Source organism: Leptosomus discolor, chromosome 27, assembly GCF_034619465.1.
Source record: "Leptosomus discolor isolate bLepDis1 chromosome 27, bLepDis1.hap2, whole genome shotgun sequence".
Taxonomy (NCBI): domain Eukaryota; kingdom Metazoa; phylum Chordata; class Aves; order Leptosomiformes; family Leptosomidae; genus Leptosomus; species Leptosomus discolor.
Window position 1 is genome coordinate 1,120,395 of NC_141417.1, and position 20,955 is coordinate 1,141,349.

Below are 20,955 nucleotides of genomic sequence, written 5' to 3' on the forward strand. Positions count from 1 at the left end.
AGAACACATCGAGTCAGCCAGCCCTGTATCAGACAGAAAATGAGGGGCATGACTTGCTGATGGTGACACAGAGCAGTATCAGAATTTGCCTTTTTTTTTTTTTTTTTACATCAAACCCTGCCTCTTTGCATAAACGTTGCCACATCTCAGCTGGGTGAGGATGAAGTCGTTCTCCACGGCCGTTTTACCATTCAGCGATGCTTCTGTGCGTTCGAGACACCGACGTCTCAATATCAATCGGGTGGTACCGCAGGCCCCTCAGTTCCAAAGTTTCATCCAGGGCTCCAACGACGTACAGGGCATCGTGGCGCTCTGCGGGGGAGAGATGGGAAACGAGCGTCGGCGCACCGTGAACGCAGAAAACGGTGACAGTAAATGGAATTTAGACAAACCAACGTGTCTCCTGTAGCCAGACACATGGATCAGGACTTACTCGCGGCGCAGTATGAAAGGAAACTCTCCACCTTCACGCAAAAGACAAAGGCTACTTTCTGCCGTACCTCCGCTGGCGGCCGTGAGCTCTGTCCGACGGACAAAGCCAAGGTATCCAGTCCGGGCCCAGAGCGTCTGGGCAGCATCGCCAAAGCTCAGCCGAGTGTTGAAATGATCAGCTTGAAGCGTTTCGTTGTCATAGATAGTATAGTAGCCACTGGCCGTGTGGGGGCTGTTAACCCAAATCTGTACAGGAAGGGGAAAGCCAGTCAGATCCAGACGCCACAAAGCCCGAGCACCTGCTGAGCGTTGAAATGAAGCAGGTAATAAAGAGAGAACCGCCTTGTGACAGTTCATCTAAGATTTTCCAGATCCAGAACTGGTTTGCATTTAGCTCAAACCTCCAAACATCCTGCAGAATCTTAAAAACGCGTCTTGCACGTTTACTCTCCCAGAGACCGTAAGCTGAGGATTAACCGAGTAAAGAAACGGTGGGTTTTTGTAACATGCGAAGTCCAAAAATTGATAAGGATCTATCGACACAGATCACATACACCAGTGCATAATCAAGGAGAGCAAAATGTAAATTAGATCATTTGGAAGCCAGTTATGCAAGATTTACAGTGGAATAAGCCTTCTTTTCTAGCAGGCTTAAAATAACGCATCTGAATTCTGAACACTCCAGCAAGAATTCAGCTTAAAAAGGCCTGCAAGTATTGCCATCCCAAACTGCCACCCAGGAACTCGCACGACCGAGCAGAGAGAGCACAGCTCAAGCAGCAGACAGCAGGGGCAGGTACCCCGATTGCGAAACCTGCGCTTACCTCCCCAAGATGAGAGTCTCCAAGAGGCCCTTTCGTCTCAGGGTTAACAATAACTACTTTGACTCCAGGCAAAATCTAAAGATCACAAGAAGGAACAAGTAATCTGTATGTGAATTGTCTTCAAGCACAGCTAGAATACAAAGGCTGTTCGTCACCTCGGAAGGGCGCGCTGTCACCCACGGAAATTACAGACAGGCACACGACACGCTAGGACGCACACAGCTGAAGTACGCCAACGGTACGGATGTATTTTGTGACTCAAGAGCCACATAGGTAAGGGATTCTAGGCCTGTAAATGTTGCTAGACCTTGGTTTTGAAGAATTCGAGGTTAAAAGCTACTTCTTGTTAACCCATTCGTTTACAGAAGGGAGTAAGAGCTACAGTGAACCTCCAGTGCCCGCTGACTTCAAGGCTACGACAGCAGACACTCGACAGGGTTTGTTTCCTGTACACAGAACCAATCCTCCCAAAGGTTTCAGCAAAGCAGGCTACATCAACAGACACTTTACAATAAAGCAAACCACCTCTCCGGAGGAACAGTGTAACCATCACCTCTTCTCATGCCATGCCCGAGAGCACCTTTCCTAGCTACGCAGCTACAGCGTAAGGGGCCCAAGACCAAACGGGTGGTCAGGAGATGCTGCATGCCAGGCCAGGCAATAACGTGAAATTACCTTCCCAGACTCTGAAAGCAGCAGGCTCTGTGGAGCTCCCCTTTCCACCAGACGTACTCTGAAGGCAAAGAAAAGATTGTCAGGGAAGGAAAAAAAAAAAAAGAGCTGAAATCTACCGAGAGGTGCGATAGCTCGGTGCCATTATAATGTTTTATAGAGAGTTATTAAATAAGTTTAGTAAACTTACTGTACCTGTCATGTCTCAAGGATTTCAGATCTACATACACCGTGGTGGGATCGGGCCCAGATGTTCCCTGAAGAGTTAACATTTTTAAAAAAAATTAATGTATCTACAGAAGTCAGGGCAACTTCTGCCTGAGCTCATAACCGTTTCCAGGGGCTCACGTTTCCCAACTCTGCAGTTGCAGAGGGAAACACTTCAGCAAACAGGCTATTTTCTGTCTAGGCCGAGCGTAACCCCAGGGTGGGCCGTACCTTCGGGGAGCGGGGAGCTGCTATGGAGACAGCCCAAGCACTCCCGGCTGTCAGCCCTGGGGCAACTGGAGTCATTGTTTACAGGGAAGTAAACAGTTCTCTAATGTCATGTTTCAGTTGTTTTGAGAATCTGTGATATGATCTGGCAGTTGAAAACAAGAGAAGCTGCTTAAATCTCGTGCCAGCTGTTCTCTCCAAAGCAAATGTTGGGCTGCGCTAACAACGCAGAAGCGTGAGCGGATTCGGAAGTTTGCCGGTTCAGAACGCCACGGGAGCTGGAAATCTGATGCCAGGGACCGCACGTGCACCAGAAGGCACTTGGTTACCTGTAAACAGATGGCAACGTTGACTCTTGAGCCGAAGGTGGTGCTCACAGCACGAGACGACAGGCCAATGTCTTTGAAGAGTTTGGAGAAGGAGTGAGTGAGAGAAACTCGGGGCCGTTCCTCTGCAACTACCACACAAGTCCGGACACAGGACAGATTAATTCCTCGTGCCTGGAAAACACACAAGTGAATGCAAAGGACTGTACCTGCTAATTGCCTCTGCCATGCTGCACCAAGAGCTGTCCCCTCACAAGAAGTGACATTTGCTTTTTATCCTTGGAAATTACTCAGGAAATGCAGGACAAACCCTGTTCTTGTGTTCCGGTTGTTTCCTCTTTTCAGCTTCTATTTGTAATTATAAAATGTACCTGACCAGAGCCTAGACATACTGCTAGAACAGAACACGCACTAACAGTGCTTCTTCCTCTGCTGCAGGACGCAGCATCACGTGCTTCTGCAGTGCTCTTCAGCCAAGATTACATCTGCTATTCACTATTTATATAGGTGGAAACCAAACCCAGTGAGAGTAAAGTCATCCACTGGGATTGCACGGAGTCTTCAGCAAAAATGGGACCAGAATCCGTCGTTACTGCCAGCCACGATCACGAACGCCCTGAGCAGCACCAGCCAGCTCCAACCTGGGCATTGTGCTGTTTAACCGGGGACACGCCCCAGACCCCTTCAGGGCTCTGTGCCACCAACAGAGCAAGACTGAGCCATAATCTCATAGACGGACTACACTATTTTGGTAAACCCCATGCAAGAGCCACCTCAAGCGTTTCATGTAGCTATTTTTTTCCCTTCCTCTCATCTCCAAGGAGAAAACACCTCTAATTTAGCAAACTGCCGAACATGTGTGCTTTACATCATGTGCTGGTCTGAGCCTCCACTGCAGACTGTTATATAAGCAATTCTTCTGCAGAGCTCTCTGCTGCTGGCATCCTCTCTTCAGGGTTTGCCCAGCAGTCTCTGACACTCACTGCCAACGTGCTACCTACACCGCAGTGCACACCCCCCACTCCACTCCAATCCTTTTAATCTCCTGGGCCCGCAAACATCTTTTGTTGCTTTTGCTTTCCGAGCGAGCTGCGGACTGGAGACCTGTGCAACAGGACAACTGTTGTATTTAACCATCCTATCGCTTGGCTTTACTATCAGTTCCCTCAGCTTACGCAACGTAACATCCAGGAAACATTTCTTACCTTTAACATTTCAACTTGGTTTCCAAGTCCCTTTGTGCACAGTTCCATGACTGAATAGGAACAGAAAGTGTCCCTTATTTTATACTGGCTGACAGTAGATAACCAGAGAAAAAGATTGGATTCCAGCTCCATAGGAGGAATTAAAATTGACTGGTGTCCAGAATACACACTGTGGAGAACATTAAGGAAGAAAACATTTTTTGTGCAGCATGCAGTTATCTTTAAATTAATATTTACTGTGTTTTCATGTTACAGTCCTGCTAGACCAGAAGCAGGTTGTGGGACTCTGCATCTGAGGCAAACGGGCAATAGCTCCAATACTCACCTTCTGTAGCAACATCATTTTAAAGATACAACTTACTGTACAGGAATAACGATTTATACACACACAAAGGCACACGCACTGTCGGAGTGAAGGAAGAGAACTGGCTCAAGCACACAGTTTACAGAATGAAAACTCCCTTACTGCAGCGTATAACCGAGGAAGAAAGGCGAGAGAAACACTCTGTAGCCAGTAATACTTGGCAGCACAAGTACACATAAGACAGGATAACATCTTGCTAATCTGCAGGAAAAGGGAACTTCTTATTGTCACTTCAAAGAGAAACTCTCCCCTTACTGCAAATTAGTCATTTTGGTAACGCCAACATAAACTGTCTGCAATTACACCAGATAAAGACGTGGACTCCCATTTCCCATTTACAACCAGCCAAGAGTTAATCTTCTCCTTTTTCCCCTCAAAAGTCGTACCTGCAAAGGCACCAGAGCACAAAACCTAGTCCACAATAGGGGTCAAGACAAATTGCAATCTGCCGAGAGGAGTAGAGCTCACACTGAAGCTTGATCGCCCTGCAAAGGCCGCTCACTGCTGCGTGGGACATCTGCAACACAAGAGACAGAGAAGCTGTGCTGAAATTCAAGGACTTCACAACAGGACTTCACCAAGGCAGGGAGGTAAGAACAAAGACAGCTTTGCCTTGACAACACCTCCCCATAAACTACGTTTCTTCTCTCATGGCAGAGGCAGAGCATTGCAGAACCCTCTGAGCCACGGCAAACCACAAAGCGTGATACCAACAGGTATTGCTTAAAAGCTTTGGGTGTCTCGGACTCCAGACACTCCCCAACGACAGCCTAAGGCTTTCGATTTTTAGTTTCCCACCCTCTTCTCTGCCAACTGCATCCCTATTCTGCTCTGGGTGGAGGCAAAGCAGCAGCTCACAGCCACGCTACGTGCACCGCTCACTGCTCTCCTAACCGGCAGCTCTCCAGTGGGAGGCAGCAGCAGAATTCCTGATGCCCACTGTAGAGACCCATCCTCCTACATGGCAGGACTCGTTCTTCAGCACAAAGTCACACTGCAGCGAATCCACAGCTTTCTTGGAAGAAAAGCACGGTCTTTATTTCAGCCACAAGAGCCAGCTTTGGTGAAGGTCATGGGGAGAGGTGGTTCAGAATATCAGCCAAAGACGAGATACCAAAACACCCACCTTCTAAAAACATTTTACTGTACCTTTACTCCTGTAAGCATGCCTGTTGTGGAAACACTAAAATCTAGATACGCTAACATCTCGGGCGTAGGTGGCTTATAGATCTGAGACAGCCGCTTCCTGGGCAAGTCATCTGTACGAGAAAGGAACAAACTTGGTTAATTTTTGATTATTGAACTGGTATTGAAAGGAGAAAACAACTTTCAAAAAGCCCAAGACGGACGATAAAGCTTTCTAACAATTCTCTTTCCAAAAGAGACAGGCTACTGTACGGCAAGACTCCTGCCAAAGTTCCCACATAGAAAATCAATTTATTCTCCAGAACAGAGAGAAAAGACCAACTCGCTCTTGTCTTAAGGAAGTTGCCTACAACATGTCTTTTCAGTCAAGTTATTTTCCACACACAGCTCAATAAATGCAGAAGAGAGGCTGGCAAACAAGGTCAGACCCAGCTGTTATCTTTGATAGCTTTTCTAAATACTCAAACTCTTAGAGCCAGCCAGTTAGCACCTGAAACGGGGACGGTCCTTTTGGAAGTCAATGGCAACCCCCCCCCCCAGAACTCCAACAAGTCTTTCAGCCCACGGCCCGCACCTGTGTCAATGATGGTTGGCCAGGTTTTCACATCTACAGCTGCAGCTGCCTCTCTGGATTTCAGTAGTCTCATTAAGGTCTGGGTTGTGAGAATACAGGCAGCTTTGCTGACCTAAAAAAGATAAATACCTACTAAAAACAAAGACAAAAGCACGTCCCAGTGGCACTGTCATTGCAAGATTTGATGTTCAAAGAGTGTATTTAACCATCTGTAGCCAGCTTCCCCCAGCAAACCTGCATCAATTTCTTTGCCTTCTGCAACACTCTGCTCTCTACTCTCCTTCGCTAAAATCCCAAACGCAGACTAAAATGCAAATAATCACGTCAGGACCTTCGGAGCAGGTGAGAACACTGCACAGCCTGCATCTACCTTTCTCCCCACTGGCCCTTTCCCGGTTACTGGGCTTGGAAAGTAACTAATAGCAGGATTTGCACTTGCCCAGCAGTAAGGAGCGTCAATGTGACATTTTAGGTGGTAACATCACATGTTGGCATCTCTGAGAAACCACCTGTTTTCTAGCAACTCGTCTTGCCACGTGAGGAGCGGTGGTTCTCTCTTGCATTTTACGAACGAGAACCCTGTCCCTCCGTTATGGCGCGCTTCAACCGCCTGGGAGCTCGGACAGCGGCGTTAACCCCGCGAGTCTCTGAGGCCGAGGCAGGAGCGCTCCAGCCACGCTCTCCGCTACAGCCCCGTTACTCACTTCCACGATCATTCGCACAGTGGGCAGCGTAGCAGTGAGGCTCTGAGCATGAGGTGGTCTCACGGTCACGGGGATGCAGCCAGCGTACAAACAGCCATAGAACGCGGTGATTAGCTCAATGCCTGCAAGGACACGACAGGCTGCAGTGTGGGACACTGGTGGATGGACACCCTGGTGGCACCAGCCTTTCCCCCAGGTACTTTTTCTACAAGCATTGGTTACAGTTTCCATTAGAAGAAGGTACACGCTCTGGTCACTTCCACAGCACGGATGTGCAGCAGAACAGGGCAAACACTGCGGGCAGCACAACAAGGAAGCTAAGAAAGCTCGGGACAGGGGACTGGGAAAGTAGAGAAGACTGACCACAGAGAAAACCATATCCACCTTACAGCAGAACGTCCTCGAGTGTCAAACGACTCAAAAGTCAGTCAGGACAAGCAGAGTTGTCTGGCAGGGCAAGAAGGACACACACCAGAGAGCAGCTCTCGCTAGCAGCGAGCACCTTACACACGCCAAGCGGTAAAGCTGCGCGCTGCCGGCCGCAGCAGGCAAGACTGCCCTTCCCAGTGTTCCCAGCCTACTCTGCAGAAAAGGCGCCCGAGAGACTCCGAGGAAGTGCCCATTTTCTGCCCAGCTGAAGGCGATGGCACCAGTCTCTACCAGAAGCCACCCTGCCATTTCTCACAGCAAACTACACGCTTTTCCTGGATGAAAAGCTGCCAACTGGCAACGTGACTTCAGACAAGCAAGATCTGAGCAGACCAGGAGCTGAGGTGGCTCTGGCAGGGTGACTAGCACAGTCCTCCAGCACATGCGCTGCGGTCACAAGTTCCTAACAACCTCGCAGGGAACACATCGCACCAGCGGATCTTTGGTAACCACACAAGTCTTTGATGACACAGCAAGATCTAGCCAGGAGCGAGAAGGTACAAAATGGCTTTTCCAAAACTCTAGACAGACAAAGTTTGAGTCCTGCTACTGCAACTGCAAGACATCAGGACAGCCCCCTCTGGAGTTAAAACTAGATCAGTGAGTTATGCAGTCCCAGAGGTATTGCTGTTTCAACGCTCTCTGTATTTCCAGATCTCAATGAGATTTCAATGAAAGACCACAGTGGGATGCAGTCATTATTAAAACTTGCTTACCAGGAGGATAAAGAAGCACCACATTGTCTCCTGCATTGAGATGTCCTTTGTCACACAGAACTGATGCAATTCTCTCAGCTTTTTTGTGCAACTGAAGGCAGGTGGCTGTGCACACAGTGGTTCCCTTGAAAGGAGACAAAAATGCTCTGAACAGGGCCTGGCACAACACATGTGGCAGTAAAGTGGCTGCTGTGAAAAAAAAAAAACCCACAACAAACCAACTTGCTTGCTAGCATCAGTCTATAGCTATGAGTTACCTATACCTATAGGCTGCTGGCATTCAAGGAGCGGTTTATCCACTACTATATAAAAAAAGACAGAGATGGAGTTAGATCTGCTCTAGAACATTCTACCTTCCAGGGAGTCAGTTCAGGTCTTCTTGCACCAGAACCTTGCCAGCATATACTCAACAGGGATACACCATTAAATGATACAGGAACCAGTGGGACCTATAAACACGCTCAGTTTTAAAATGAAGCATTGAACCACGACAGTCATTAAGGTGAGGTGACCTAGAGGGTCAAAGGCTCAAGGTGTAATTTACAAATCCACGGGCAAAATCTGATACAGACTAAACAGAGGACACTGGAGTAGGCAAAAAACCTCAAACACAGTCTCAAACTCGCGCTGAGTAACGTGCTGTGGACCTTAAAAACCCAACAACTCAGCACGCACTGTACCTTGGCATTTAATAAAAGGAAGAGTGGGTGGTCAGGAGTCGCTTGAGCTCTCCACTGCAATACCTCCGTCAGGAACTGGTGCTGAAACAAAGAGGCAGTGATTAAACACTAGTGCTTCTACTTCAGAGGCAGTACTTAAGTGCTTCACGTTGCTGCTTTGCATTCAGCTGTAGGCTAAATTCTTTCCCATTCTCTAGCTGTAACAAATACTGATTTACCTTTTTAACTAAATCATTGTCTTCTATTTGACCAAGGTCTCTTCCAGAGGCTTGAGCAATACGCTTCCCAGCAACCAGGTTCCCCACCATCACAGAGGCAGGGCCAACGCCTGTTGATAAAGAACAGTCACATGAAATGTGGACTTTTAATGAACATGGCGAGCAGCCGGCCTGGAACCGCAACCTGCAGGAGAGCAAAGGCACAAAGATGCTCTGTAGGATCCCACTGCTCCTGGGCATGGATGCATGAGGAGTGGCAGCAAAACCTCACCCAGAGAGTTCAGAGGGCATCCTAGTCTATTCATTAGCAGACAGCATCCCAACGAGGTCAAAGGTAGGAATCCAAATTCCTGACTGACACATGCCAACAAAGGCCTCACACACGCCCCAGCCGCAGGCCACAAGACAAGCTCTGGTCCCCAGCAAGCAGGACACTCCGCGTCCGAGGCATCACGCCGCTTCCTAGGGCTGAGGTGGAGAACTTCAGCTTAAATGAAACACTAGACAAAAGGGGTTCGTGTTACCTGGCTGTTTCTGCCTGGGTTTTGGCAAGTTCGTCACACACGTGTGCGGGCACATGAGGATGTTGCACGGGTGCAGAGAGCCCTCCAGAAAGTGCTGTTTAGTTTGAGAGATATGGATCCCTCCCAACGGAGTTTTTGGCAATGTATTGGCTGGCACGAGAGCAAGGCAGTACACACCCACTTGGTGAATGCTGTCAATTGCCTAGGGAAAGGAAAGAAGGTCACTTGAATTCTTGGTACTACTGGAGACAGGCTGCTGTTACGGCTGCACTGACATACTGCAAGACAAATCCCTGCACTTGGAAGGTGCCGGAGGCACAAGCCAGTCCCTGTCATTCCATTTCACCTCCGTAACATCAGCGAGCCCGACGGTACGAGTGCAGTGCGTGTTACCATCCCTGCCTTTACAGCCCATTTCATATACAAGAAATCCATTTTTAAATCTTTCATGACCAAAATCCCAAAATATACACAGTTGCTTGATGAATCATGATTTGGATCTCAGGATTTTATCCATCTGTCTCCTCTGAACCATCGCACACTGTTCCCTTTGGTCCGCCTCAGCATTCAGGCATCTAATACATTATTCAGACAACCAGGTACTTCTCTGCTTTTTCCCCCCAGTTTGCATACTTCACCAACCTGAAAAATCATTCCCAAGAATGACATACGTGCAGCGCAGGCAGCTCTCAAAGTAAGTATTTGCTACTCAGCCTGCTTTCTTAGGACTCATTCAGCTGTTCTAACCTTTCTCTGCTTCCTGTCTCCCTGCTGAAAAGGCATCTCCAAAGATACGGGCGGCTTTAGAGCGTAACTTTGAGCACCAGCACGATCCAAGACTAAAAGCAGAACTCCTAAGCTTGAGCACTGGACCTGCTTTGCAGTGCCGAGAGGCAACTGTGCTTCTCTCTTGCTAGCGTAATGCCGGCCACTTTGTCAGAGCTGGGCTGTTCTGTGTGGCAGCCGCTTTCCCAGGACCTTCAGGACATAAGGGAACAGCTTGTACACAGCAGATGTACCCAGCTTGTGACCCTGTAAAAACACCTTGTGCCAAGAGGGATCACGAGCCCGTGCTCTTTCCATCTGGGGCATGCTGATGGCCTCTGATCTGCCCACACACTGAAAAACTGCACAACCTCACCTCGTCCACCTTCGTAAGCGGGGGTTTACCTGCAGCACTCGACTCATCCACTGAAAACTGTCCTCTTCAGATGCATCCGGCCTCTGCTCTGCAACCACCACAATCCTCTCGTCGTAGAAGACAGACACGGAGAACACCGCAATCCTAGGGAAAGGGCAGAGCTGTATTGGCACAAATTCCGGTTTTACTCCTGGGGAACAGGAAGCCAAGGCGACAGGCTAAAGACAGAACCCATAAAAAAAAACAACCCATAGGGCAAAGACTGACGATTAAAACTGAGTCAACAAGGAAAGGGATTAATTCCACCTTCTGATGAAATTTCTGCATGGCACAGTCCCCTGTCCTCTCAACATGCCTTCACATTTCTGTTCCAACCTGTGGCAAATCACCAAAGCAATAAAAGCTTTAAAAGTATCTGTGTGACGTAGGAGGCCTAAAATCTCCTGGTAAGTCTGAGAGACATGAGCTCCAACCCTGCCTGAGGATCTAGAAAATTATATCCACAATTGCTAAATAAAATTAATTATCTTTGGACATTAATGAAACTCTTCCTTGCTGCAGAGCATCAGCCAGCAGCTAAGTACCACAGAGACTTAAAAGTAAATTCTGCAGAGACAGAGAAATAAATACTCCATGTGGCTGACTTATCTCGTTACTTGATTCCTTCTCCTAAAGCAGACAGACTTGATGAGAAGCCAGACAGGACCGTGGGGAAAACAGGGCTGCGTGGAGCAGGATCAGGCCAATGACTCTCTAAACCGAACCCATATTCACTTTAGCTCAGCTACCCAAAAACCAAACCAGTTACTGAAGAGAAATCAAAGATGGTGCTACAGATCCTGTTCCACTCTACGACATGCAGAACTTTACAGGGAGGGGCAAGGTTTATTTTGCTAACCTCCCTCTGTAAACTGTTTTTATGGACTCCACTGCCAATCCAGTTGCTACGATGTCATCGGCGTTATGTCTACGTCCGCTAACTGTCAGCAATCCATCCATTTTTCCGACCACAAACACCAAGCTCCCCTGAAAGACAAAAAGGTCTGTGAGCCACTTACATAGAGCAGACACTCAAATGTCTTTGATGACTTCCATACTTCATAACTACGGCCAGATCAATGGAATTTGTATAAAACACCTTTTCTTTCTCTTTAAATTACATCATTTACGACTAAACCAGGAGAAGGATTCTAGCCACCCAGTGAGACAAGACACACCAGCATGCACAGCAGACCTGCCCTACAAAAAGACTCTTACACTGGGTGTTAGAAGAATTACATATCTAAAAACGTAACAAGCACCACCGCCACGACGCCGTGCTGGAAACGCCGGGGCGCTGCTCAGGCAAACCCGCCAACTCCCCAGGCTCTGATGGACAGCGAGCTGTCCTCACACAGCCGTCTGCACCCAACCGCTTTTCTTTTGAACGTCGAAGGCTACTAGCACGAACGAAAGAACAGAGCCACGCAAGCTCAACCACCGCATTACGTACAGGTCCAACAAATCCCAGCAAGCCAGAACGGACAAACGGCACTTCACCCACTGGAGAGCCAGCCGAGTTCACAGGGATAACCTGCAACAGAAGGGAGGGCTTTGGAGGCAAAGTGGAAGGGATAGAAAAATATTCCCCACATCAAGAACTGCACTACATGAGAGTGACGTGATGAGGAGAAGGGGAGGGAATCCTTGGTACCGTCACTGTCTGAGCACTGTGGGAGGCCTTTATGAAAGGGGAACGCTGACTTTTGAGGAGTTTTGCAGGGTATCTTTTTGAAGAACACCATTAACACTGAAGTTACAAACCCAAGAGATTATACAAGGCTATCAGTTCTACACAAGAAATGGAGAAAGACGCATTCTACTACACATACCTCAAACGTATTCTTTGTCACCCCTGCCAGCCCATAATACATCATTCCTCCTGCTCTGGAGCTAACACAGATTTCACCAATCTCATCTGTTTTACAGAGCTGAGGCGGTCCATCAGGTTTCACTATACACATCATTCCTAGGACAGAGCACGCATTGTTAGCACAGTCCCCAAGAGTCACCTTGTCCAAGAAGCGTGACAGACGTGCCACCGCAGCACGGGGACTGCCCAACCCCCCCAACACGAGCAGGGGGGAGAACACTGGCCGGTTCCTTTTCTAACACATCCCAGACCAGTCACAAAATGTCTTATAGGAGATTCCTGCACGTTTTTACCTCCTGGCATCACATGGCCAACATCCTGGACCGTGAGAGCAGAGTTTTTGTCTTCAGTGTTGACACGAATCACACCAAAACTCAGCCCGTTCATGGATAGGATGGCTCTTCCAGGCAAAGGTGCCCCAGGGACCCCCGGCCTTTGAAGGACACAAAATCAATACACCAAATCAGGCACACAGGCTATTATTAGACTCGGATGAAGACACCGCAGCGACAGAAGCATGCATCAGTGTCTCATCTTCGCATAACAAATGTAAAACTGTGAGATGGCAGTCGAGATTGCCTCCCAGAAGAGCCCCAGTGACTGCTAAGAAACCATATTCCTGGGCACATGCAACTCTTCCGCCCGCTCTTCAGCTCAGCCCATGTTCAACGCCAGCTCCCAGGGCCGGTGATGACAGGGCTGCTTATCCCAGAAGGCAGCAATGGACAGAACCAGACTATGAAAACGACTGTCCAAAGTGATACCCAATTTCTCAGATTCAAGAATACCACACTAGCTGTGTAAAGCAACAGCAGAAAAAAGCAGTGCACAGCTCTTATGGGCACTTTTGAGCTGTCACACGCCTTGGAAGAAAAAAAAACCCACTCAGGTCTTAGGAGAAATGTTTAACAACTCAGCTACTTGAATACCTGAGCAGACACAGTAAATGTCAGTGGAGCTTATTATGTGCTTAAGTCAACTATGACCAACCGCTGCGTGACCAACCCTCACGCTGGACCACTTAACCTCGCAGACAGCCTGCGATGCTGCGTGCCCGTTACCTCCGTATTGCAATAGTCATCGCTTCTGGCGATGTGGCACAGGGACAAATTGCCTCTGGTTTAAGCCCATGGCTCTGGAACAAGCTCAGGAAGGCATCACATGAGGAAACAGACCCTGGAAAGAAAGAAAATATGCCGCTGTGACTTTATATAATTTGACTTTTAAAATTGTCTGTAAAATAACCTAGAAGTAAGTACGGAGTATGTGCAGATATCTATACTGTATCACTTCTAAAAACTCCAGGTAGCATCTTGCAAGATACCAGCCACGAAGGAGCGTAAGTGCCTAATGAACGTGACCCGGGAACAGGCGAATTCTCTTGAGCAAGTCTGCTTTTCTGCCCCAGTTTGCTTCAGAGTTGTTAGTGCTCACGGTACAACAACAGGCTTACAATAGTTCCCAAACCTCCAACAACCAGCACACATCTGTAGGGTCTGTTTCCATGCAGGACACACAATCGAAACAGGCTGATGTTATTCCGAGCATCGCCTCCAGTTGGTGCCATCTAGGCAAACAATCTTTAAGCCTTTTCACTAACCACATCCCCTTTCTCTGGGGATTTTTCCCCCTTCAAAGTTCTTCTTGAAAGCCTTTACCTTATCCCCTGCGCGCAATTTAAAACCAATCTCACTGCGTCTACCAGAACTCTGTTTTACAGGCAGGAGCTCCCCACTCGGCTCTCCTGTTCCTTACTCTGCAGTAGCTTTCACAACTCACACTCAAAGGATGAAAGCACAGAAAACCTCTTCCCTGGGTGCTCAAGTACCACAAGCCACAGTTCTGCGTTACTGTGTTACTCTGCCCCAACTCAAATCTTCTCAGAAGTATCTACAAAAGGAGTTTTGTGAGACAACTAGCTGGGAAACCTCCCTCCTGAGAACAGGACGTGCATACTCACAAGGATTTGCACCATCAGTCACAATCAGCATGCGCAGAGAACTCAAACTGACGTCTCTTTGGTCTCGATGGGCCATCATGGCCCAGTGCAAGTCTCGACACTTGACTAAAGCAACTTTTGCTGCAAACCAACACAAAAAAACAACAGATAAGGACAAATAAAAGCTTTCCATGAGTCATTTTCATATGAGTACACACTCCAACGCTGCCAAATGAGAAAATTCTCACTAAAGCAAGCAAGCCTTTATTAATTGAGCCTGCAGTAACCACAGACCGCAACATACAATAGCATCTGCTACGGCATACAGGCCACTTGCCCACCACCTGAGCCAGGGTCTGTCACTATTGCAGCCCCTCCTCCAAAGCGCATAAATCAGTATCACCACCTGAATGTCCTCGGTGAGGACTGGCGTCACTGGATCTTGCTGTGCTCAACTATTTTCTTGGTCTCATAACAGGCACCGGCTTCAAGTACACAGGTGGCGAGGCCCCGATCAAGTTCATCGACATTCACATGGCATTAGGACTTTGTGCATATTTTAAAATAAATTAAGAGCTTTGGCCCTTGAGATTTGTCATGAAAAAGCGAGAAGACAGGCTCTAAAGCACAGGAGATTTTAACACCCCGAGAACTTCACGCTACCGGTGTGGAACGTACAGTTACCTTTGTGGGCGTGAACCCTCTGCACCCACGAGAGCGGACAGGTTTTCATCACCGAATAGGGCACGCTGATAGTATGCAGTTTGTTCATCACATTCTGAAAAGCAGAAAAAAAAGATTTTCAGAAAAGGGCCACAAAAATCTATGACGAAGCAGAAACAGGAGTCGCTCTCGCTCCCCACCAACCCCAAGCCCACCATGAATTCATGTAAGTTTACTGAGAATGCTTCTACACTTCCTCCAGAGAACTGCAGATCTACCAGGGAGAGAAATGGTTGACTTAATAGGCAATGGTCCTCAAATGCTCCAGTTACAGAGAGTTACGAAATGCTTCAGAAACTCTTTACGGGCTCAACTCACCGTTAGAATGCCATGCCACAACCCTGCATCCTTCTTAAAATCCAAAACATTCACTATCGTTTCACCTGGGAAGAGAAAGTTGTAGTTTTGAAGGGAAATGTGCCAGGGCAGCTGTGAGCATTATTTATGCTGGAATCTGCATCCATCCGAATCTGTCAGATCCGCTCCAAGAGGCACACATGTAGCAAGCCAGTGCAGAGCCTTGTTTGTCTGATTATACGTTTTACTAGTCAGAGCTCCTTGTTATGCAAAATAACGCAACTGAACATCAATTTCAGAGAAGGAACATCCTCAAAAGTTGCAAGAAAATTACATTCCAGCCTGTAATGGGCATCACCAGAACAGAAAGGGTCTTAACCTCATTAAGCAGGAGCAGTAGCAGGGGAGGAGAGTAGAGATCATCATTCAAGCACCGACTCCCAGAAGCAATGGAAATTAAAGCGCTGGCTTCCAACAGACAAACTCTGCATTTTAAAGTACTGTGACATATGGCTCTAAAAATACAGTTTCAGTCATGGCTGTATCAATTCGCTCGATTTACAAGGCAGAGCAGACTAAAACTATAGCTCTGTAGCAGAACTCCCTGTACTGCCCCCAGCAATTTCCAGTCCCCACTTCCAGGTTAGCCAGAACACCCCATGCGACCAGTACAGAACCAGTTTATGCCAGAAGTGCCTATTTACACACACTGCCAAGAACAAACGTTTGGAAAGACATTTTAATGGGTGATCAGTACAGCGAGAGGGAGACTCAAGCTCGTTGGAAAATGCTCCACTTCTGACGCATCTGCTCCCCTTTTCATTGATCAGAACAGACTCGTTAACTTTCTAGACATGATGCAAATCCCACTTTTTATTCCTCTTCAGTACAGCAATGAAAATGATGTTGTTTTGGATGGAAAAGATTACAGATTGTCTTCACTTTTCAGGGGGTAAATTAATCTGCAGTTTTTTCCTTCACCTTTTTTTTTTTCTCCTAAAGTCGATCCTATCGTGTATTGGTTACTCGCAGATAAGTGTTAAAAATATGAGAGGTAGCCACTGAAAATGATGTCGCTGAACCTTCATTCTTCTGGTGTTTCTGTGACATCACCTACCTTCGGAATAGTTGCAGGCCTGAGACAAGGCTTGACAGTGAGACAGCATGGCAATCCGAGACACTGTGACACCCATAACGCTCCCTTCTTTGCTTGTCTTGTACTACAGAAGAGAAAACAAAAAGTCAGGTGTGACTCTGGATCCCACACGTGAAGGGAATTAAATCACGGAATCCATATTAAATACGGTTTTGTTTCTCTACAGCTGCGGAGACACACTCAGAAAAGAACCTGCTGGCAGAACGGGGTCAGCAAGGCTCGCTACCGGGAAGGCAGTCATCCAGGGAGCACACATGTCCAGAGAACTCCAGAGAGATGGGAGATAAAGATGGCAACCGAATGTGTTTGCATTTAGATCGCTATTGCTGCTTCTCACCACATCTCTGCCTGCTCCCATAAGTAAGCTGAAAAGCCAATTTCTCATTTTAGAACAGGCAAATTACTGTTACTACTTAAACCACCACAATTCCTAGAAGTCGCCTTACTGAGGCGTACGAACGAAAACAAGCTTTGCCAGGAAGAACGGAAAATTCAAAATGCTGTTGGCTTAAGTAGGTTCAGAAGTGCGTGTTATCAAGGACACCGTCTCAGAGAGCTCCGTTGTCTCAATTACTGGCTTTCTGGCACAAGAACAGAGTTCTCCAACTCATTTTGAGCTGTGCTAAAGGCCACAAAGGCATTCAAAGCCAAAAGGTATTAGAAAAGCTTGCACACAGTGAGAGACTTGTTTCAGTGGCTAGAAACTGGGAAGTTGAAGGTAGGGAGGTGAAAGCATCACCCCTCTGGTGATTAGAGCATTACATTCAGCTCACGGAAACTGCTTTAAATTCCCCATTCACTACTTACCTCAATGTATGCTGGCTCAGTTCCTGCAGCTGAGATGTTGGGCTGCCAGTCCTTAGGAGATTTGGAGAGATATTTTGAATCTGTCACAACCCATTTGAGTCTGGGCCAACCTAGAGTCAAAATTAAGCGGTACATTAACATCGGTTTATTTATTGAGGGATTTATATTCTGCAAGAATACACTAAAACCCCACCATTTGTCCAAGTTCAGTTACACAAGCAAAACACCAAGCCAAGCCAAGCTACCAGCCAGAAGGTTCACCTCGTGTCTCATCAGGGAGTTCAGTGGGCAACAACATACTTCCTCTACTCAGGAAAGACCCCTGCAGCATTTCTAAATATAGCTTGTTGTATCATTAATAAAACTGCTTTTGAACCTGCCAAATACCACTGAAGGGATCCGAGGACAACCCTGGCTTGCAAGGTGGATTCATGGTGACTTCCAGAACAACACGGCAATTCTGTTGGACACACGGATCAAGCTACACCACACGCATAAAACCTACAACAGTTAAGTGATGCTATCAGAAAAGTTGCTCCCTTTGCACCCCCAAAACGCATTCAGACTTCTGACAACCACTTTCAGACGGTTCAGCTATAGCAGAAGTACAACAAAAGCAAGTTTATAACCGATCTAACCTTTAAACTGCACGATTTCTCCATTTTGGGTTTTCGGAAGCCCTTTCAGACAAACTTCAGTGGTGAGGGCCAAAGCAATACCACAGCTTCCCAGCAGAAAACCAATCTGCTGACCACCAGCATCCTGAGGGAAGAAGGGGAAAAAAGTCATTCCTGTTTGAAGATGACACAATCCACTTTCCCCTTACCAAAATCCAAGGTTTGGTAATGCTCTGGTAACTGGATGGTAACATTACGGATCACGGCGGGAGGAAAAAGAAGAGAAACACCCCGCGCCCACAAACACTCGTTCCTTTGGTTTGTCCTCCCTCGCCTATGCCCAACGTCTGGCAACGGTTTGAAACGCCAATGACCGTCACTGCCTGGCAGAGACGAACCCAACCCCGGCCAAGCTTACACAGTGACCCGGGCTGGAAGAGGATACCTGCCCAGCACAAAGGCTGGCTGGGTGAACTGGGAGACGGACCTACAAGCCAATACAAGTCCAGAGGAGAATGATAAGCCATCATGAAAATGCAGAAGGGCTACTGAGTCTTCTGCATACCAAATCTGCTCTTTCCAATTCATTTTGTTCAAAAATGAAACGATTACGTAACTGGGGACAGATTGCTGAGAAATTTGGTGATTCTCAAAGGGAACTCTTTATACATAAGACAAATATTACATTGGCAAGACTAAAATGCATTGGATGTGAAATCCACAGAAAACAAGCGCTCATGCCAGCATCTAGGCAGCGTGCATACCCCATTTATTGCCATTAATGGACGCCCAGATGCTTCACAGAGCAATCATGAGGCAAAAAAAGCAAAACGTATAATTACACTGAAACAACAAGGCCTCTCTTTCCCCAGCAACTAATTTCTATTGCACAACGATAAAAACCCTGAAATGAGGTACCTCGCTAAGAAATCTGATTGGGCAAATACCGGGAGAAGTTTTAATTTTGTATTTGGTTGCTATAGCAGTTGTCATGTTGCAGCCAAAGGAAAGCAAAGCTCCATGACTCCCATAGTGTTACCAGACTAGCTTACCATTGCAGTACCACCTCTCCTGCCATATGTTTGCCATTATGCTCTATCTTTTATTTCCTCTTAAGAAACTCTACAGTTTTAGACAGTTCTTGACATGGCAAAAATATGGCAGTGTTGCGGAAATTCCGGTAAGGGTAAGGAAAACACTTCGATGAGCACAGATTTACAAAAAGTGCCTTGCAGTCCTCAGAAATACTCAGCACCTTCCATCTCCAGCAGGAGACTGGCCGATGCTAAGCGTGGCTGGAAAGGAGGCCCCCCTTCACGTGGATCAGGGACAGATTCACACTATTATTTGTGCCGCATAAATGATTTGCAATAACAGAATGAAGACCACAGCATTTAGGTGAATCGACCATTCCCAGCTGCTCAGCACAGCGCTCTGGTCAATACGTTTTTCCATTTCTAAACAGCTACTGCGGGTTCACAAAGGTCTTGCACATTGCGGTGACACAGAGCTGCGAAGGCAGCAGCTGGATGCTGTGAAACACTTTCAGAGGTCGATGGTCTGACTTGGTTTTCATCCCACATCAGCCTATCACTCCTCTACGTTCCATCAACGTTACCTTTCTGGTAAGAGGTACCTCTATAGGCACTGGTATGACTTCTGCTAGGAGACAGCCGTAAAACGCCACCATAAACATGACTGGGTCATTGTTGGGATAAACAAGGGCTACCTACAATTCACAAAAACGTTCTGTTAGTGGAAATACAAGGAAAAACTGCAAAGTTCAGAACTACCGTGACTACAAGTCAGAAAACTTGGTGTTATTTCACATTCCACCACAGCATTTTTCCCAGGGGGTCTTTAAGCACTCTTTCTTCCACCGGGCGTCTGGTGTGCGCGCGAGTTCCTCACGCAGAAGCGTCAGCACGCCCTGCGTGCCCGTACGCACGAAGATGCACACACAGCCAAAACACAGACATCTAAACCACTGTATTTCTCTCAGAGGTGCAACGCTCTTCCTTAGATGTATTTCAAAGTCCAGAGACAAGAAGTTGCTTACAGAGGAGCCAGCAGGACTGAAAAATCACAGAAGTTTCTTTCCCAAATAGCCTGTCCCTGGGATAAGAGTCTCGCTATTAAAAGAACAAGATTATAGTGTCTGTGGTAAATTACAGCCCCCCAAACCCCTCTTTTTACTTCAGAGGGAGAACCAGACAGTCCCAAACTCATTACCCTATCTCCAGGTTTTAACACGGGTTCATTTTTGGTCCCCAGTTTATTAAGCAGTGTGTAGGCCAGCTTGAGACTTCTGCTCCACAATTTGCCTAGAACACAAAGAAGAGAGACTTGCACAATTCTAAATCAACCCAGCGTACAAGAGAATATTTCAGTTCTTGACTGCTCTTTCAGGAAGGTATTTGCAACCACACTAAGACCAACAACACTGTGTTCTATCCACTACCCCTCCTCTGGAGCAGTTTAGCAATGGAAGCCAGGGCTCAACTCACCATACGTGAGGGTATAAACTGGTTTTCCTGTAACATCCAGTGCTGTCAGACAGGGGCACTTAGCTTGTGTGGTTCCCCAGCGCTGCAGGGCTGCTTCTAAGGCGGGAGGCCAGTTACAAACAACTCCCAGGGGTTCTCCCTTCACAGGTGTCATCTGGCGGCCCTCTGGCTTGGGCTGGTTTGGGTCAGGCTGTGGAACTGAAGAAAACCCCATAATGTTTCCAGTTCATCTTTGCCCCTCGATCACCAGACAGTTAAGCTGGAAAGATGCACTGAAAACAACCGCTTGTCCTCGTCCCCTTTAGGTTTAACAACCCCTATCACGTGCCATTTCCTAGGAAGCCCTGCACAAAGCAAGACATTATCATGAACACAGTCTTCTCTTAAGGTGCTGTTAAAAGGTACTCAGTATGACAGCGAGGAAAGTAGCTCCGGATTGGAGAAAAGAAAACCAATCTCACAAAATAAGGTGGTAATGAAACTACCAGTAAAGACAATCCCTTTTGGGAAATTGATTAAAGTAGCCTAAGCAAATGAAGGGGTTTTAAAAATCTATCGAAATATTTTTGTTAGTAAGTTTAGCGTTGAGGAGGCCACTCAAAGCTCG

At 47.2% G+C, this 20,955-nt stretch overlaps 1 protein-coding gene across 1 annotated transcript in view; it reads right to left on the reverse strand.

The window, feature by feature from the left end:
- The window catches only part of DIP2B (DIP2 acetate--CoA ligase B (putative)), a 68,709-nt gene that overhangs the window by 4,241 nt on the left and 43,513 nt on the right, over positions 1–20,955 (reverse strand). Inside the window, exons 8-37 of the mRNA XM_086478581.1 lie at positions 20,349–20,546; positions 20,074–20,165; positions 19,460–19,570; positions 17,863–17,986; positions 17,225–17,334; positions 16,379–16,481; positions 15,283–15,347; positions 14,926–15,019; positions 14,263–14,382; positions 13,364–13,478; positions 12,596–12,735; positions 12,262–12,398; positions 11,883–11,963; positions 11,289–11,416; positions 10,420–10,534; positions 9,250–9,451; positions 8,726–8,835; positions 8,508–8,588; positions 7,828–7,951; positions 6,683–6,804; positions 5,979–6,090; positions 5,408–5,517; positions 4,645–4,775; positions 3,895–4,063; positions 2,693–2,863; positions 2,124–2,185; positions 1,932–1,989; positions 1,257–1,331; positions 501–678; positions 189–312 (exon numbers count right to left, since the gene is read on the reverse strand). Of these exons, the coding sequence (XP_086334707.1) occupies positions 189–312; positions 501–678; positions 1,257–1,331; positions 1,932–1,989; positions 2,124–2,185; positions 2,693–2,863; positions 3,895–4,063; positions 4,645–4,775; positions 5,408–5,517; positions 5,979–6,090; positions 6,683–6,804; positions 7,828–7,951; positions 8,508–8,588; positions 8,726–8,835; positions 9,250–9,451; positions 10,420–10,534; positions 11,289–11,416; positions 11,883–11,963; positions 12,262–12,398; positions 12,596–12,735; positions 13,364–13,478; positions 14,263–14,382; positions 14,926–15,019; positions 15,283–15,347; positions 16,379–16,481; positions 17,225–17,334; positions 17,863–17,986; positions 19,460–19,570; positions 20,074–20,165; positions 20,349–20,546 (3,562 nt within the window). The remainder of the gene's footprint in view (positions 1–188; positions 313–500; positions 679–1,256; positions 1,332–1,931; positions 1,990–2,123; positions 2,186–2,692; positions 2,864–3,894; positions 4,064–4,644; positions 4,776–5,407; positions 5,518–5,978; positions 6,091–6,682; positions 6,805–7,827; positions 7,952–8,507; positions 8,589–8,725; positions 8,836–9,249; positions 9,452–10,419; positions 10,535–11,288; positions 11,417–11,882; positions 11,964–12,261; positions 12,399–12,595; positions 12,736–13,363; positions 13,479–14,262; positions 14,383–14,925; positions 15,020–15,282; positions 15,348–16,378; positions 16,482–17,224; positions 17,335–17,862; positions 17,987–19,459; positions 19,571–20,073; positions 20,166–20,348; positions 20,547–20,955) is intronic.